General features: G+C 36.6%; 1 protein-coding gene across 2 annotated transcripts in view; it reads right to left on the bottom strand.

Moving 5' to 3' along the window:
• Zranb1 (zinc finger RANBP2-type containing 1) overlaps positions 1 to 19,827 on the bottom strand; it is a 54,816-nt gene that overhangs the window by 21,868 nt on the left and 13,121 nt on the right. The window contains exons 2-3 of one of the 2 annotated variants that reach the window (XM_041666993.1): positions 15,336 to 15,500; positions 13,112 to 13,962 (exon numbers count right to left, since the gene is read on the bottom strand). In XM_041666993.1, the coding sequence (XP_041522927.1) occupies positions 13,112 to 13,962; positions 15,336 to 15,376 (892 nt within the window). In that variant the 5' untranslated portion in view covers positions 15,377 to 15,500. The remainder of the gene's footprint in view (positions 1 to 13,111; positions 13,963 to 15,335; positions 15,501 to 19,827) is intronic. The other variant, XM_041666995.1, reaches the window with a different exon arrangement.

The following is a 19,827-nucleotide window of genomic DNA, read 5'->3' on the forward strand; positions in this document are numbered from 1 at the left end:
GCTGTGTGTTAAAATACTTTTCCCCCTAAGGCACAAATGTGAGGCAATCTAAAGCTAAATATCAAGTGACTACTTTCTTTGGTTTAGAAGAAGGAAATATCCTCTAAACAACTGCCTTCACGCTTTAGCTAAGTCTCTGTATAGCTGATGTCTTAGAAGTTCTTAAGAATTCATTTCCTCACTAATATTTCTGAAGAATGTCTGAAATTAGCACTAGCACATGAGGTGGGGAGATCAGACCAACCAGCACACTGAACTGTACAAACTAAGCCTGGGACTACAATTGACACTACTACTGCCTGCCTGTCGTCCAAGTATCCAGAATTTCAAATGCTGAACTCCATGTTATATGAATCATACCTTAGAAAGCTGAGTCACATACACAGAACCAGTCAGAATTTTCATTTAACTTGAACATCAAAAATACTGAATTCTCTCCTCCCAATTTTTGTTAAACTCAAGCAGGACTATGTTGTTGTTCCACAAAACACAAACTGGAAAAGGAGGAGGCAAAAGAGTAAGACTCCAACCTTCCCAATACAAAAAGGAACAAAATACTTCTTTTTAATAACATTTACTGTCTAATGCTTTGGGAATATATGTATATACATACATATGTGTGTGTGCGTGCATATATATATATATATATATATATATATATATATATATAGCATTCACTAACCGTAAGAGCTCACAGCTTCAAGAACTGGTAAATTTATTACAGATCAAAGTTCATAAGAACATGAAACTGTCCAAGTTTTGTTAAATTTTATTAGTGTTCAGAAAGAGCTACTAATCAAGTTTAGAGTTTCTTACATGAATTTTCACTGTAGGTTTGAGATTTAGAAGGACCTAACTTGTGTCATGAAATTAAACTTAAGCTACCACATTTTTTTTGCTTAGGGAGGGGGAAGGTATCACAATCACAAAGATGTCCCCAAGTTCTTTACATTTTTAGCAACTTCTAATATCAAGGATAAAAGTAAGAAAAAACAGAAGCACAGTAAGGCAGAAAAGGGCAGCAAACAAATGTTAAGTGTTAAAAACCTAACTTTACAGAACAAAAGCTGTGGGTGGTGGAGTTGATCAATTCTAAAATCTATACCTGTTCTTTAGGCTTCTGATCACTCACAATGTCTCCAAAAGTAACTGAGGCCTCAGTATTCTTTAATTTAACAAACTTACATTGTGTATTCTGTCTTGCTCCTCCTCCTTTGTATTATTATAAAGGCAAATAAAGACAACTAAAAGCACTCTGAGACTAATTCCAAACCAATCAGCAGCCTAAAACTGACCCCCAGGTTTCATTATACATTCAACTACTGGCAATTAGAGATAAGGAAAATGTTAATAAAAATTTTAATTTATGTAGTCTTTAAGTAAATGAAAGCATATAATGTACTACTAGCTACCAAATAAAATCTTTAAGAGGCAGCTACCGCAGGAAAGCTTACATCATGTTGTCCTATAACTGGGCCAGAGTGAGCTTAACAGATTTTGAAGCCACAGGTCAAAAACTCACTGGGGACTTCACAGCTACTATGGAACTCCATTGGTTAGCATCTGGAGCTGGCTCATTAGATGTTTAAATAATAGACTTGTTTTTCCCCCATATATGGCACAGTTTTCAAAGTTTTGCCTTATTTTCCTTTATGATATAAAATCATAATGGTAACTAACTTTGAAAAAAATGCCAAATGGTAAAAAAAAAAGCCAGGACTTACCTGAACCCACATGGGCCAGCTCAACACTACCCTGGAGTTCTATGGTAGCTGTGTAACATCACAGCATGGTTTATGCTGTGGGGTCAGGGTGGACCTGGAGACAGCAGGCACAATTTCAGGAACCCTTAAAGAGAAAAGTTAGTTTTAAATGGTAGTGTTCAGAATGTCCTAGAGAATGGTCAGTAGAAAGATGCAGACGTGGCTGGCTTTATTGTCTAGGCAGTTCCTCTACCTAAGGCTTAAATTATTTAATTGATTTGCGTATTAACAAGAAACTCTCCCACCCAGTAACCATGTTTTATATATATATATATTTAGATATAGTTTAATCATAAACCTGGGCTCAAATATTTGCAAGGAACTCTTTTAATACCCAAATAAGAGTTGCATTTTTGTGAGTATGCATGTGTGTGTAAACGTATGCCTACAGAAGCCATAAGAAAATGTCCTGCTCTATTGCTCTTCACCTTATTCCTTTGAGACAAGGTCCCTCACTGAACCTGGAGATAGGCTCGTTAAGACAGGAAGCCCACAATCCTGAGTTATACAGAAGACAGGTTACACATTGTGGCCACTCCTAGCTTTTTCCATGGGTGGGATCTGAACTCGGGTCCTCACACTCTCACACAGGAAGCACTTTTGCCCACTGAGCCATCTCTCCAAGATGAAAAGCTGAATTTTATTTTAAAACCCATTATATTTTTAACCGTGCCTTCAAACAGGCACAAACAGTGACAACTACAGAAATAATTTGAGCAGACCAAACAAACTGCCTCCTAGTTGCATTTTTCACAAGTATAACCAAAGGTAACAAGCTCAGACCAGCCATTTCTACACCAAAAATAGTATCTCAGAACAGGCATCTTCAAGAGAGAGACAGAGACAGAGAGAGGAAATCAGAAATTGAAAAAAAAATTAATTTTAATTATTCACTTGTATTTTATGTGTATATAAGTGTTTCACCTGCATGCCTAAATGCATATATGCTAGTGCATGTCTGCTGCCAGAGGCCAGAAGGTATTGAATCCTTTGGAACTGGAGTTACAGATGGTAGTAAGCTACAATGTAAGTACTGGGAACTAAACCTAGCAAATGAAGCAAAAGCTCTTAACCACTAAGCCATCTCTCCAACTCTGAAAATAATTTCTTAAATCTAATTATAATCAAGACTAACTTCTTTTCAATCCCAATGTTCATTAAAACATACTCTTTAGAAAAATAGAAGGTTCAATGAAGTAAGGAAATCAAAAAGTTCCTGATATCTTTTAAGTGATCTATTAACAATTATAGAACTATATTAAATAAACTATATTCAGACTATTAACCCAACTATTGTGAAAATATAAATCCCAAAGTCATGGGTAAATATATGAACTCACAGATACTTTCATAAGAACTAGAATTACAGACAGGTGTGAACTGTCATGTGGGTGTTGGGAATTGAACTCAGGTCCTTTGGAAGAGCAGTTAGTGCTCTTAACCACTGAGCCATCTCTCCAGCCCCTGTGCTTTGACTCTTAAGTTTTATGTGTGTACATGTGATAACCTGAGTATTGCAGAATATTTGTTTAACTATGCAAAGTCCAAATGGATCAAAGAAATCAACAAAAAGCCAGCCACACTGAACCTCAAAGAAGAGAAAGTGGGAAGTACACTTGAACACACTGGCACAGGAGACTACTTCCTAAATATAACCCCAGCACCACAGACACTGAGAGATACAATTAATAAATGGGACCTCCTGAAACTGAAAAGCTTCTGTAAAGCAAAGGACACGGTCAACAAGACAAAACGACAGCCTACAGAATGGGAAAAGATCTTCACTAACCCCCTATCAGACAGAGGTCTAATATCCAAAATATACAAAGAACTCAAGAAATTGGACACCAAAAGATCACTTAATCCAATAAAAAATGGAGTACAGACCTAAACAGAGAAGTCTCAACAGAGGAATCTGCAATGGCTGAAAGACACTTAAGGAAGTGTTCAACATCCTTAGTCATCAGAGAAATGCAAATCAAAACAACTCTGAGATTCTATCTTACACCTGTAAGAATGGCCAAGATCAAAAACATTGATGACAACTTATGCTGGAGAGGTTGTGAGGAAAAGGGAGCATTTTTGCTGGTGGGAGTGCAAGCTGCTACAGCCCCTTTGGATGTCAGTGTGGTGATTTCTCAAGAAAATTAGAAAACAACCTTCCTCAAGACCCAGTAATAGCACTTTTGGGTATATATCCAAAGGATGCTCAACCATGCCACAAGTACATATGGTCAGCTATGCTTAGAGCAGCTTTGTTTGTCATAGCCAGAACCTGGAAACAACCTAAATGCCCCTCGACTGAAGAATGGATAAGGAAAATGTGGTACATTTACACAATGGAGTACTACACAGCAGAAAAAAATAACAATGTCTTAAAATTTTCAGGCAAATGGATGGAGCTAGAAAATATCATTTTGAGTGAGGTAACCCAGATCCAGAATGACTCACTCATAAGTGATTTTTAAACATAAAGCAAAGAAAACCAGCCTATGAATCACAATCCCAGAGAACCTAGACAACAATGAGGACTCTAAGAGAAACATACACAGATCTAATCTACATGGGAAGTAGAAAAAGACAAGATCTCTTGAGTAAATTGGGAGCATGGGGACCTTGGGAGAGGGTTGAAGGGGAGGGAACAGGCAGGGAGGGGAGCAGAGTAAAATGTAGAACTCAATAAAAATCAATAATATATATATAATAAAAACAGTATTGCAGAATATTTTTGTTTAACTATGCAAAGATATGTTGCATTTGTTCAGCTATGTTAAGGTATGTCGCATTTGTTTATGTTGCAGAATATTTGTTTAACTATGTAAAGATGTGTTGCATTTGTTTAATTATATAAAAGTGCGTTGATGGTTTACCTTGCCTGCTAAGGTACCTGGCTGATCTGATAAAAAGCTTAATGGTCAATAGTGAAGGAGGAGGTTTAGGTGGAAATTCATAGCAGGGAGCACAAGTAGGAAGAATTTAGGCTTAGAGGGAGAGGGAGGGAGGGATGGAGGGAGGGACAGAGAGAGAGAGAGAGATTGATTTAGTTCTTTTTAAAATCTTAAAATCCTCATGTTATATGGCCCACAGGCACATGCACACACATATACACAAAAATATATAAAGCAATTAAAAAATTAAGGAAGGAAATTGACACACGCCACAACATATGAATCTTAAAAGACACTGTGCTAAGTGAAATGGACTAGTTACCAAAGACCAAATCACCTTATGATTCCACTCATATGCAGTTCTTAGGGTAGTTAAGTTCACAGACTGTAGAATGCAGTTGCTGGATGGGAAAAATAGAGTCACAGTTTTATGTAATGAAAGATGAAAGCAGTCCTGGAGGTGGAAACGGGTGGGTGGGTGGCTGCATAGCAATGTAAAGCCAACACCACTATAAGTGAGGCAAGGGCTAGTTCAGCACAGACTGTGTGTCCAGAATACACCAGGATTCAACTCTCAGCACCAAAAATTAAATTAGATTAAAATGGTAAAATGTTTATGTACTTTATCACAATTAAATTCTTATTTTTTGTTTTGTTTTGTTTTTGTTTTTAAGACAATAAGGGGCTGGAGAGATGGCTCAAGGTTAAGAGCACTGACTGGTCTTCCAGAAGGCTTGGGTTCATTTAGTCCCAGCATTCACATGGCAAGTCACAATCACCTATAACTCCAGTTCCAGCGGACTCAATATCCACTTCTGGTCTCCTTGTGCACCACACACATATGGTATAAACATATAAGCAGGCAAAACACTCATATAGACAAATAAATTTCAAAATATAAAGACAATGATACACAGACATTATTCAGAGATATCAAAAGTACAGCTAAAATAACTTCACCTCTGTAGTACTCTTTTTTTTTAAGATTTTTATTTATTATGTATACAGTGTTCTGTCTGCATATATGCCTATTCGCCAGAGAGGGCACCAGATCTCATTACAGATGGTTGTGAGCCACCATGTGGTTGCTGGGAATTGAACTCAGGACCTCAGGAAGAGCAGTCAGTGCTCTTAACCTCTGAACCATCTCTCCAGCCCCCTGTAGTACTCTTCCCTCTTCTAAAAGCAATACCCAACTAAATCTATATTATAGAAAAACCGAAAAGTCCAAATTGAGAGTCATTCTACAAAACTGAAATTTTCAAAAATGTTAATGTCATGAAAGAATAATAATAATAATAATAAACTGGCACTGCTGTAAATTAAAAAACTGAACAGACAAAACAACTGAACACAATGTCATCTGCCTTGATTCAACAGGATGGGGCAAAGCATTCAGAGGAACTGGTGAATGTGGACTTCAGTACTCCATTTCCTGCATAATTATATCCTGTAACTATGTAGGAAAAACATCCTTGTTATTGGGAAATACATGCTAAAAGATTGAGGAGCAAAGTGTCATATGTCGTTGGCTAATTCAAGTGTTTTGGGAGAAACAGGCCAATGAAAGAGAGGATAAGCACCAAATGCTAACAAAGTAGACAATGAAAAACCAAGGCACAGCTATGTAACCCTGTGCTCTGCTTGTAACTTTCATACAGACTGTAAAGTTTTTCAGAAAAAACTGATGATGAAAGGTAGCTATCTTAAAGTAAGACTAGGAATAAGGAGAGAAAGTAAGAACAATGATTTTTTTTTTTAAAGAAGCCCAATTATCAATGCTTGGGTTTTGCCCACGATATACACAATTTACTTTAATAAAGCTTTTTAATTTTGTTTCAGATTAACAGTGACTCTAAGCACATCCTTTTACAGTTCATTATGTAGCTCAGCCTATCCTCCAACTTGTGGCAATCTTCCTGCCTCCGATTCCTAAGTGCTGGGATTACAAGTACATACTACTACATCCAGTTACTGTCCTTTTTTTTTTTTATTATTTTAATGACACATATATTGTATTGTATAATCATATACATAGTCAAGAATCACCAGCACCAAGCCCTGAAACAGCAGAAAGAAGGTACTGTACCCATAAAATGGCCAGTAACATTTCCTTTCTCAGCATGTGAGGTATAAGTTGTTAGTTGGCAAGCCTATGTAATCAATCCTTTCTGAAAGCCAGAAAACATCTCAAACATACGTGAAAAAACGAGAAGAAAACTGATTGAGCTCTATGTCTACCAGCACCAACCATCAATTTGCCATACATACTCCATCCCTGGAAGTTGTGTTTTGTTTTTTTTTTAATCCTCAGTGTCAAGAAGTATTCAAATATCAAAACAAACTGCCCAGCATCAATTAACAGTGGAAAGGAAACAGATGTTGTGCATGCCTACACATGTATGTGTTCCCTAATTCTTTAATTAGGACCTTTTATATTGCTGAGAACTCAGTTCGTAAAATCACAACTCAAAATGTTATTTTATATTCAAAATTCCAAAACCATAGACGAAAATCTTTAAACTCTCAAAGAAAAGACAAAAACTAACAAAAGACAATTACTTCTTTCGTGGTGCTAAATATAAACTATCTGAGATAAGGAAATCCATGAGCAAGAATGTACATAGAGCAGAAGATACTGGGTTGTTTTTGCTTTTTGTTTTTGAGACAGGGTCTCACTATGTAGCCCTAGATGGCCTGGAACTATATGGAGTATGTAGAAACCTTGAACTCACACAGATCTACCTGCCTCTGCCTCCCCAGGGCTAGGATTAAAGGCAATGCCCAGCCAGATGCTGGGTTGCAATAGCTATACCCACATACCCACATTAAGAGTACCACACAAAGTTAAGCACGGACATACAAAGGATGCACTGCCAGCATCCTAGAAGCTTACTTTCCTTTTATGGATACACTAGCAAAGATTTGCTACAGAAGTCTGAATACATTATTGACTCAAAAGGCAGGATAGTCCAGTTTTAAATGTCAAAGACTACTAATTATTTAATAACATACCAGATATTTTTGTCTAGTTCTGTCTTCATCCATATGAAAAGTAACATGTTAAGACACAGGACACTAAAGCAGAGAAAATCTTTCAGTAAAATATTCAGTTTGACAAGAATATAAAATCAAAGTTCACCAGGCAGAGTGGCACCTTGCCTGCATTCTCAAGGAAAGTGAAAGCATGAGGATAAGGAATTCAAAGTCACCCTCCACTATTCAGACAGCTGGCAGCAGATATGGGCATGTACATCAGACTCTTGTCTCAAAAGAAGAAATAAAATAAAATAAATAAATTTCACAGGTTAGTACTCAAATAACCACAACTGAAACCTAACAAGGTAGTGAATTGTTATATTAGCCTCCTCTCTAAATTCATTCCCAAGATGATTTCTAAAACTGACATATTAGAACAAAGATCTGAGCCCACGACATGAAAGTAATGATTGCAAAGCAATTCCTTAGGAAGAAAGATTTCTAAAGATGGAAAATAAATACCCAAACAGTTGTAGTGTATGTGGTAGAGTGGCTGGAAATAAAACCAACACAAGAAAATCAAACAGAACAAAGGTACAAAAAACTCCACACAACACATTAAGCGCAAATAAATGGGCTGAGCCCTGGAATGCTGTGAACTATCAGAAAGAAACAGACTACCCTTGGATACAAGAAGCTTCATATAGACATGTTTTTTTTACTGCCTTCAAAACAACAACAACAACAACAACAAAAGGCAAGACTGAAAACATTAGCATTCTGTAGGCAAAGGCATGCTTCTTCATTCCCAGATGCCTAGACCCAAAATAATCACACAGAAATTATATTACTTAAAATACTGCTTGGCCAATATCTTAAATTAACCCATTGCAATTATTTTATATTTTACCACAAGGTTCAGGCACATCTGTCTCCTCTGGGCAGCTACACAGCTTCTCCCTAACTCCACCTATTCTCTCTCTACATCTCTGTTCAGATTTCCCACCTGGCTTTACTCTGTTAAGCCACTGGCCGAAAGCAGCCTTATTCATCAACCAATAAGATCAACACATATACAGGATTTCCCACATCATCTCCCCTTTTCTGTCTAAATAAAAAGGAAGATTTTAACTTTAACATAGTAAAATTACATATAACAAAACTGGTATCAAGCAAGAATTACAGTTACAATGTTTACATCTACTTTATCTCTTTTCATAACTAAGAAAAACTATAATTATAACTGTCTATTCTTCAACTCTATCAAAACAGCTTACACCTCTGGCCTCTGTGAGCATCTGCACTCATATGCAAATACCACACACAGACAAACAATGGAAATGAAAATAAGCCATACATTGTGGATCACACCTTTAATCCCAGCACTTGTGAGGTCTAGGCCATCCTGATCTAAACAGTGACTTTGAGGAAAGCCAGACCTCTGTAGTAAGACCGTCATGGGGGACAAAATAAAATAAAAATAAATCTTGACTTAAAGTAATGGAGAAATAGGAGAGAATATGGTATAGGAGAATAAAGGGTTAACCAAAGCTTCTGGAAAATGAACTGTCATTGATCAAGATGAGAGACTGAGGGCTGGGGATGTAGATCAGTTGAAAGAGTACTTTTCTAGCATGAACAAAGTTCCACATAAACCAGATATGGTGAACGCTTCTCATCTCGGATCCATGAGGGAGAGGCAGAAGGATCAGCATTTCAGTCAGATCCTGTCTCAAAGAAAAAGAGTAAGGAGGATCCCTCACTGGCTTTGCAGTGAGTTTAAAATAGTAAAACACTCTAGGGGAGATTTTAGTAGGTAGATAATGTAAGTCTAGGGTTCAAGTACATGTGCTATAAGCACAGATTTAACTTGGGAATTGTATGACGCTTTGCATCTTTTGACATGAATCACAAATTAGAGCGCAATTTCACCAGGATCAGTCTCAACGCAGCTCCAGAACAAATGTGTGGACTAATTAGGTACTCTGCTCTATGCTCTAAGTGCATGCTATCTAGCAAGAAAAACAAGACAACTCTGCTTTTACCATCCAGGCAGCCCAGGTAACACTTTTACTGACAGCACATTTGGGCACTGTCACCCCCAACATCCTCTCACAACATAACATGACTTATGTGAAATTTATGTCCAATAACCACAGAAGCTTGTTTGCTCAACACTGTTGATGCTTTTACAATAAGTCAACTTTCCTCAATTTTATTTTATCAACTTCAAAGCTAGCCTGACTTTGAGAATCTTTTTCAATTTTAAGTGAGAACATCTCATAATTTGCATTCAGAATATAATTTTATCCCTGCTTTACACACACACACACACACACACACACACACACACACACATTTTGAGACAGGGTCTCATTGTGTAGTCCGAGATGGTCTGGAGCTCACAGGAACCCACCTACCTCTGGCCTGAGTGCTGGGATGAAAAGTTGGGTCACCATGCCTGGTCTAGAGATGATTTTTGATACAAAATATCAATAATTCATAATATACCCACATCTAATAAAACCTGGGGAACATGCAGGACGGTGGTGGCACAAGTCTTTAATCCCAGCACTTGGAGAGCAGAGGAAGGAAGATCTCTGAGTTAAAGGCCAGCCTGCAGTACAGAGTTAGTTCCAGACAGCAAGGATTACACAGGGAAACTCTGTCTCAAAGAAAACAAAACAACCCTTTTCAGTACATGCCACCACCTTTCTATTAGCCTTACTGCTTAGGTGGTTTTGTCTTCTTAATTAATCTAACATAATGTAAACAAGCTTTTTAAAAAGTAAATGTAGGTGAATGATATTTACACTTCAGGCTATGACTATCCAACAGACACAGGGTCATAACTTTTGACCTTATGGTTAAAAACATTCAGCTAACAGGACAGACAGAATCTACCTTACCAAGAACCATACACAAAGTCCAATACAACTGAACAACAAAGTGGTGCAGGACAATTGTCTATATTCTGTCAATTATATTTTAAATAAACGCTGATTGACCAGGAGCCAGGCAGGAAGTATAGGCGGGACAACTATACAGGAAATAGAGGCAAGTCAATGAGAACAGGAGAATTCTGGGAAGGAGGAAGCCCATTCCTCCGCAGTCCTGTCCAGACACAGAAGAAGGAAGACATGACCTGCCCCACTGAAAAAGGTACTGAGCCATGTGGCTAACATAGGAAAGAATAATAGGTTAATATAAGTTCTAAGAGTTAATAAGAAGCCTGAGCTAATGGGCCAAATCAGTTTATAACTTATGGAGACCTCAGTGTGATTTTCTTTGGGACCTAATGACTGTGGGAACCAGGCAGGACAGAAACCCCAACAAGCAGACCTTCATGTGCCTACAAAGGAACCTATAAATGAATTAAGATCAGATCATACTGGCCATACAATTTTGCTCTATCATATAAATGAATTAAGATCAGATCATACTGGCCATACAATTTTGCTCTATCATTTAAAAATGAGCTCGTACCTGTTAAAATACAGAAATCGGGACAGTAACTCAAAAGAATTAAGAATATGTAAAATAAAATAAATGGGAGTACCAAGCAGAGTGAATAGCTGTAAAGACATGAAATACTAGCAAACATGCTGATTGTTCTACCTTGTGTTTATAGAGAGAAAAAAACAACAACATATTTAAATACATTATTTATCCTGTGATCTTCTAACGTAAGACACTATAAACTCCTGATTCCTAAAAGAATTCTATAACCCCTCAAACAGGTAAAGAAGTTAGTTCATTTCCATCTGTAAATTTATATACACTATTTGTATTGTAACCATACGATTAAAATACAGACAGCAACTACGACTGCAAATGTGATTTACAAAGACTATAAACTACCACTGAAAATGTGATTTTAGGTATTACAAAGGCATACAAGTAATTAAGACAATCACACTTAACACAAAAGGTCATAATTCATTAATATGAATGACACATTCTAAAGGTCAATAATATAATGCTAACCCAACTTCCTGAAGTCACATTTTTGTGATATTTTTAACAGAAAGCAGATTGGTGGGATGGGAAGGAGGTGTTAAACTTCCTAATGGGTAAAAGGTTCCCTTTAGGTGACAAAAATGTTTTAGGGCAAAGCAAAGATGACTGTATAACATTACGAATGTATTAAGAGGTACCAAATACATAAATCTAACCCAAGTGGAAAAAAGTAGTAAAGAACCCCCAAGAAAAGGGATGAAATAAGACTGAAGTGTCAACAGAACATGGTTCATGGCTCAATGGGTAAAAAATTAGACTAGTTGCTAAGTGCTACTATGACTAAAATCCAGAGGCTAAACTGCTAGAACATACATTTTGACAGTATAAACTCAGGACCTCTGGAAAAAAACAAGTGCTCCAGTACTGAGAGTCATGTCTCCAACCCTGAGAAACCTTAGATTTCTTGAGAATCTATTTCTTAGATTTCTACATTTTTCATACTCATGGGACTACTTCCTGAAGGATTAATCACATGAGAGATGCTATTGTTCCACACCAAGTTTAACCTTACAAATTACTTAAACATTTCTAAACAAAAGTAAATGTCAAAGTAAGTAACCCACAGAAATAATTTAAATGAAATCCAAACACCTAATCTACTAGGAGAAGGGGATGTGGAAAAAAAAAAAACTTTTAAGAATCAAGTAACACTTTCTGATGGGTAGATCTCTGTGAGTTTGAGGCCAGCCTAGTCTACATAGTGAGTTCCAGGACAGTCAGGGCTGTGTAGAGACCCTGTCTCAAAACAAAACAGAATTAAGTAACACCTTTATGAATAAACCACAAATTATTAATTCATCAAGTTAGTAGTTGGAGAAAATCTTCCTCCCAACTATCTCTGTCCTTTAACATCTCTGAACAAACACCGCACTCAATATTGTGTGTTTCTTCAGGAAAACACTGAAAACATAATATGCATAAAATCATAATCTGAATTATGGAATTAGCTGGCTATGTGAAATCAGTTCCACCAAGTGTGTAAATATTTACTACATGACATTCATATTAAGTTAACATCAGCAATTTCAAGGTCATTTTCAACTTCTTGGAGTCACACATTTTTGTGATATTTTTAACTTCTGACTAAAGCCTCTATCATCACAAGATGCTCACACTGTTTACAAACATCCAGAAACAGCAGCTGGTGTTCCTCTGTCACATCTTGTTACAATAAATAAGAGCAATAATTTTAAACTTCAGGTATATACTTTCTCGCTGATGTGCTAACAGTCTTTTTTACTTAAAAGCTTTCTCTGAAGTTGATAGAGGCATGTACACAACTGTGCACTTTGGTACAAGGCAGACAAGGTGAAAAAAAATACAGACCTTTATATGTGTACACTTGAACTATCATGCCAAATGAGTTAAATGCTAAGTAATACTGACCCTCCTTTATTTTTCAAGCCATTTTTAATATCTTTTCCTATCTCACTCAAAATAATGCAAAAAACAGAAACTTACCCACACAGGCATTGAGGAATAGCCAATCAGTCTTTTTCATCCTATTTTTAATCTGCTTTAGCTTTTTAAAGTCCACTTCAAGTTCCTCCTTGCTACCAACAGCACCAGCCAATTCAATCCTCTGAAAATCCATTTTCACTTCAGAGTCCCGTTTTGTAGTTGGAGGCGATCTTCTTTGGCTATTACCACTACTGCAGCTTCCCCTCCACCGAGCTCTGTCTTGTTCATTTATTATTGAAGAAGCTTCTTCAGTCTCTGCCAACTCTATTGCTTCAATGTTATTAGGTCTGGGATGATCACAAACAACACATTTTTTAGCCTTAGCCCAGTTTTCGTATGTGCAAACAGAACAAGTCCAATGCTGGGTCCTTGTATTCAGTTTATTTCTATCATTATATTCTTCACAGGGATCAACAGAAAAAGCAACTGGTCTTGAACCAGATCCTGAGGATTGAGGAGATTCTGTGGGACTCCTGGTCCTACGTTGGGATAAGCACTGGGTACATCTGATTGCTCTTGGCCAGTTCAAATATGTACACATGTGGCATGACCATTTATTTGCATTCTCCATGCTGTATGAAGACTTAACCCTTGGTCTTGCACTAGAGTCTGGACATATCAAAGGACTACTTCCACCTTCAGTACTGGAAGGATCCCAGTCTCTACCAACATCACTTGAACCACTTTTAAATGGATCTTCTGTAATAATTGTTCCACTGGGTCTCTGGGCACGACACATAGTACACTTGATTGCAGACGGCCAATTTTCATACGTACAATATTCACAGGCCCACTTAATCCCATGTTCTGACATTGTGTACTTCTTGAAGTGAGTTATGTCAGGCAGGAAGCTATAAATAATTAGGACACTGTTATTAAAATAATAGTTACATAATTCCACCTCTGAAAATATGCCCCAAAATAAAAAAATTAACATAGAAAATAATTATTTCTTAAAAGACACATTAAAAATTTCTTATTGGATTAATCGACTTTTGTAGAATTCTTTTTGTAGCTACTTTTATAGTTCTCTTCCAGAGAGCTATTGGCGATAAATTCCCAAAAAAGCTCTTAGACTTCAGGACTTAAGGAAAGCTTATTTTGGACTACTTAAAGTGATAAGAGGAGATGAATACAGACTTGTTCTACAGGGGAAGAAGATAAAAATAGGTAAGTCACTAATAGAAATTACTCAATTTCAGCTCAGCTGCCACCATTATTTTAGAAGTTAAAAAGACCTGTAGGCAAGGGAAAGAACACAAACCAAATAGTACCTTAAACACATAACCACTCTCAAATTACAAACAGTGTGGATCATGCTATTTATAGTATATCTGATCCATTAATTCAGAAGATCAAAGTCCTACCTAATTATCTTTGCTAAGGGAGAAAAATAGCTTGAAAGTGTTAATTATTCACTTCTTTTAATTAGCAAAGAAAGATGTTGGAAAGCACTATCACAATTAACAAAATAGCATGATAAACTAGAAATATTCTATATTCTCAAAATCTAATTACATTTGGAGAAAAAAAAGAAAAAAAGAAAAACTCCATATCATCTATATGCTCAGGAAATTCAAATGGACAAATATCTTTAAAAAAACTATTAGCATAATCGTATCAATCTATTTTTGAATGTTCATATTTGATATTTGAAAAATGTACACTAAAAGTTAATATTAAAAACATACTTGCTATCTAAAAGGTCCTAGAAGCTGGGAGTGCTGACACATGCCTGTAATCCTAGCACCTAAAAGGCTGAAGCAGAAGGATCTTGAGATTAAAGATAGCTTGGGCTACACAGTGAGAGACAAGTAAATCAAATATTCCCAGGGCTCTACAGTGGGCTTACTAACAGTGCACTATAATGAAGACTTTATTGTTTAATGACAACTAATTCATAAGTGAAACAGTTTATATGGCAAACTTAATGATATTTTAATGACTTAAATTACACTATACAACCTCTCAATTTTTCAATCTGTTCTAAATTTAGTGCCTCCTCCATAACCTACTTTAACCAGAAAAGAGAAAAGATTCCTAGGCAGGATGATAGGTATTTTTCCTTCTATCTAAACCTTAGAAAGCCAAATTACTTTATAAGTATATTATTCTGGTCCTGCCTATCAAATCTACACCCCATATACAGAGTGACCTTTGCTAAGAGGACAACTTCACCATAGAAAGGATGCTATTTAATAGCTAAAACAAAAATCACACTTACTAAGATTTTAGTTTCCATGCTATAACCTCCACCTTGCACATGGTTACAATAAAGATAAATCAGACCAAAGACAAGAGTCAATCTTCATGCTGGCTCAGACTCTGACTTCCTCAGGAGATACTGCAAAACGTGTAAGTGGTTCTGTCTGACTGTGAATAGCTATTCCTGTAAAGGAGACCAAAACTGAATTTCACTTATAGCCTTCTATATTCAAAAGTATTTTTAGAAAGCCAAAATTTTAACCAATTGTATTTTAATTAAACTTACTTATTTTAATAATGGACTACTATATTTAGAATTTTACTTTAACACAGCAATAAAAGCAACTAGTTTATTGGGTTGGTCAGTCAAATTAAACATGAGAAAGTTTTCTACATAATGTGCTGTGTATGGGCACAGGCACATGTGCGCATGCATGTCTCCTCATTTTTTGGACCCAGGGTCTCCACATATAGGCCAGTTTAGCCTCAAATTTGCAGTTCTGCCTCAGTTTCCCAAATGCCTGTGGTTGTAGACATATACCAATACAACCAACAATATTATCATGAGTATGAGCAGTGCTAAGTCAATTCTAATCTGTACTACTGTAAAGAAAAGGTAAGATGATCTAAATAAGTTTAAAAAAAAGTAATTAGTAATTACTTATAATTTATTTTGAAATCTTTTTCTCTTGTAATTGTATTTGTTTGGGTTTTTCAACCCTTACTTCATAACCAAGTAATTTAAATTATCTTGCTTGGGCATTTTTAAAGTGTGTGTGTGTGTGTGTGTGTGTGTGTGTGTGTGTGTGTGTGTGTGTAATGCCATCCTTTTCCTTAAAGGCAGGCTCTCTTACTGGCCTGGAGCTCCCCAACTTGGCTAAAGTGACTGGTCAGTGAGACACAGATCCTCCTGTCTAAGTCTCCCCAGCACTGGGGTTCCAAAAGCACACCAATACTGCCTTTTTACCTGGGTGCAGGGACCAAACTCAGGTCCTTGTGCTTGTAAAGCAAATGCTTTACCAACTGAGGCATCCTCCCAGCCCCTTGCTTAGATTTTTAAATTTTTATACACACTGACTGTATGCAATCTAACAGCAATCTGAAAGTGTGTTCAATGGCAGGGAACTATAATCATACAAGCATACATAAAGTGGACAATAGAAATTTAGTGGCAGTATTCATATTTATTAGGCATTTCCTTCCTTTATTTTTCAGAAATGAAATGTAAATAAATTACTTATTCACGCCAAATTGGAAATTATAGTGAGCATGCAGAAAGTTACCATAAAAGAACACATGTCATAATAAACATATACTAAAGCAATTATGGTATTTCATTTAAAATGTTTACATTCAAAATCCGTGCTTGCTTTAAAGTATGTGCTTGTACTGCATGTTCAACTAACAACCAGTTATCTTACTTTAACTAATCTTCATGGAATGAGGGCATTGTTATAACATACTTAAACTTTCAAAACTGACAAAAAAAAAAACTGTCACTGACACATATTGGAGCAAGATGGCTCAGCAGGTAAAGATGCCTGCTGCCAATCTTGACAACCTGAGCTTATTCCTGGGATCCACATGGTAGATGGAGAGAACTCCTACAAGCTGTCCTCTGCCTCTCCGCCCCATGCTAGCCAAAGTATACAACTCACAAAGGCACACAAAATGAAAATTTTAATGTAATAAAATTCAAAAATAGTAATAATCACATCAACCCTGGAAGCAGAGTTCAGTGGAGGGCATATCACCCATACGCAAGGCCCTGAGTTAAATTTCAGCACTATATAATTATCATCATGACTGTTCATCATAAATGCTATCATAAATGAAGAACAAACAGTAATTTAATATCCCTGACCATTCTGAAAATACAGGTAACTGTGCAATTCCAAATTGAAATTCAAGGAAGACAAGAGACGTACACTACACAACTTTTTATAGAAATACATACTCCAGGGAGTTGAATTAACAGAAAGTATTCTTTTTCTTCCAGATTTGTCACATGAGGCATATAAAATTATTTTCAAGGCAAATAGTTCTAAGAGGGTTTTTGTAAAACAGTTTTCTTTTTAATTTGTTTATCTGTGTGTCTGTGTGGGTGTGTGTGCACATAAATGCAGGTGCCTGCAGAGGCCAGAAGAGGAATTACAGAGTGGTTGAAAGTTGGAAACCAAATTCAAGTACTCTACAAAACAGTACATGCTCTAAACCACTAAACTATCTTCCAGCCCCCTAGCTCTTAAGAGTTAATGCTATATTTTGAAAAGGGACTGTAATTAAATATCATGGTAACATATTATAGCGAAGTCATTTAACTTAGTAAATCTAATTCTGCATGCAATCTAGGTTTTCAAATTCTATTCAAGGATTCATTTCAATAAACTGGTACAATAAAATCTGCATAACAGGATTTTTAAGAATTTTTTTTAGCTCTTGGATTCTTTTCTCCACCTAACTGTATGTGTTGCACTTGAACCAAGTAACATTTGTCTTAAGAGTCACAATTATGCCCATTTCTTCTTAAGAAGTCTTTATTGGGACTAGAGAGAGCGTTCACTGGCTAAGAGTCATTGGTGCTTTCGCAGAAGACTCTGGTTCAGTTCCCAGCATCTACATGGTGTCTCACAACTATCATAAACCAAGTTCCAGGGGATCCAACGCCTTCTGACCTTCACAGGCACCAAGCAAACATGTGGCACACATATGTACGTACAGGCAAAACACACCTACAATAATTTAAAATTATATTATTCTGCTTAGTGATTAAGTATTATTTATGAAGTATTACTAAGCACTTAAGAAACAAAGTCACATCTAATTTATGCCTCAAAAACGAAAGGTACTATACTACAAATCTCAACCCTCTATTAAAAGCCTTATAAAAATGGGATGGTGGTGTAGTTTAGTGCTGAAGTGCTGGCCTGGCATGCCCAAAAACTCCAGATTTGGTCACCTGCACCACTGTAAAGAAAAAAAAAAGGGAAAAACTTGTGAATAACCCTCATCAAGCACAAACTCTTTAAGAATATAAGCTCAGTTGCCAGTAGTTTCAAATGATAAACTATTCAAAAGGATTAATTAACTTTCTTAACATAAACCATACATATGTAGTTATTAATATGAATCTGTGGAGATTTATAAATGCTCACGAGGCATCTTAAAGAACTATAGAAAATGAAAGACGGCACTCCATACACACAATTTTCAAGTTCTCTTAAAATATTACAAAGTAATTCTAAATTACAAAATTTATTTAAATTAAAAAAATTAAAAACATTGCTTGAGCCAGGCAGTGGTGGCACTCACCTTTAACCCTAGCACTTGAGAGGCAGAGGCAGGTGAATCTCTGAGTTTGAGTCCAGCCTGGTCTACAGAGTGAGTTCCAGGATAGCCAGGACTACACAGAAAAACTCTGTCCTGAAATGAATGAATGAATGAATGAATGAACGAACGAACAAGAAAGGGAATAAAAACACTGCTTGACTCCCACTCAATTTCTCTTTTCTCATCTTTCTAAATCACTATCTTCCTCACAATCATCAGGAAAAACAGTGGTGCTACAGCAAGATCCTGATGACATGGAGAACCCACTAACCACAAATCTAATCCCATTCCAAGGCTCAGATAACTTATCAAATCCCCATTAAACCTTCCCTTCTTCTCATTAGGCAATCCTATTGCAACTTCGCCAGTTTCTACAAATGATTCCATTCATTATCCCTAAGCCCAGCTGAGAATCTCAGAATCACCTCAAATTCTGTCTTCTACGCATTTTTTTCCCAATGGTTTCCATCTAATCAGCTTTTTGCTTCCATCCCACGGGCATCAATCCTTCCTAGGTTCAGGTCAGAACTACCGTAATAGCCTCCTAAGCATCTTTGTTTTCTAAATACATCCATCTGACTGTTATAATAGCAATCCTCTTTTCTGAAGCTTTCTCTAATATAAGCTCTCAGTTCCCTCCTGTAACACACACAAGTCCACTCACTCACTTTCAAATACACTACATGTACCCTCAACTTATAGACATGTTATCACTCCCAAAGATATACACATGAGTCATTGCCTTAGATATGCTCATCCTTAAAACTCAGTTACCTCTGATCATAGGAAGCTCTCAGATGACTCCAAGGACATTTCAAGCAATCATGCTTTGATTGATATTTGGTCTTACTGTATTTCCTCTTAGGATTAATTTCTGGAAGTTTTTCTTACATTATTCACTCCCACCAATTTTCAATCACGGCAGCAAACGTTTCAAAAACCCCATCTCAGGGATTTTAGAGACAAAGCCTACAGACCAGTACACTGTGTTTTATAAGACCAACAAAATACAGATAACATCACAGTCAGTGACCTGGAAAAAAGCTGAACAAGATAGTCCATGTCTATAATCACAGCAGTTGGACTCAAAAGGCACAATGATAGCAAGCACAAGACCAACCTGAGCCACAGTCAAACTGTGTCTCAAAATCCCAACTACTGGGGACATAACTGAGTAATAG

The sequence above is a fragment of the Microtus oregoni genome, unplaced genomic scaffold (assembly GCF_018167655.1).
Source record: "Microtus oregoni isolate MIOR12 unplaced genomic scaffold, Mior012 000016F_ref0000370, whole genome shotgun sequence".
Classification (NCBI taxonomy): Eukaryota; Metazoa; Chordata; class Mammalia; order Rodentia; family Cricetidae; genus Microtus; species Microtus oregoni.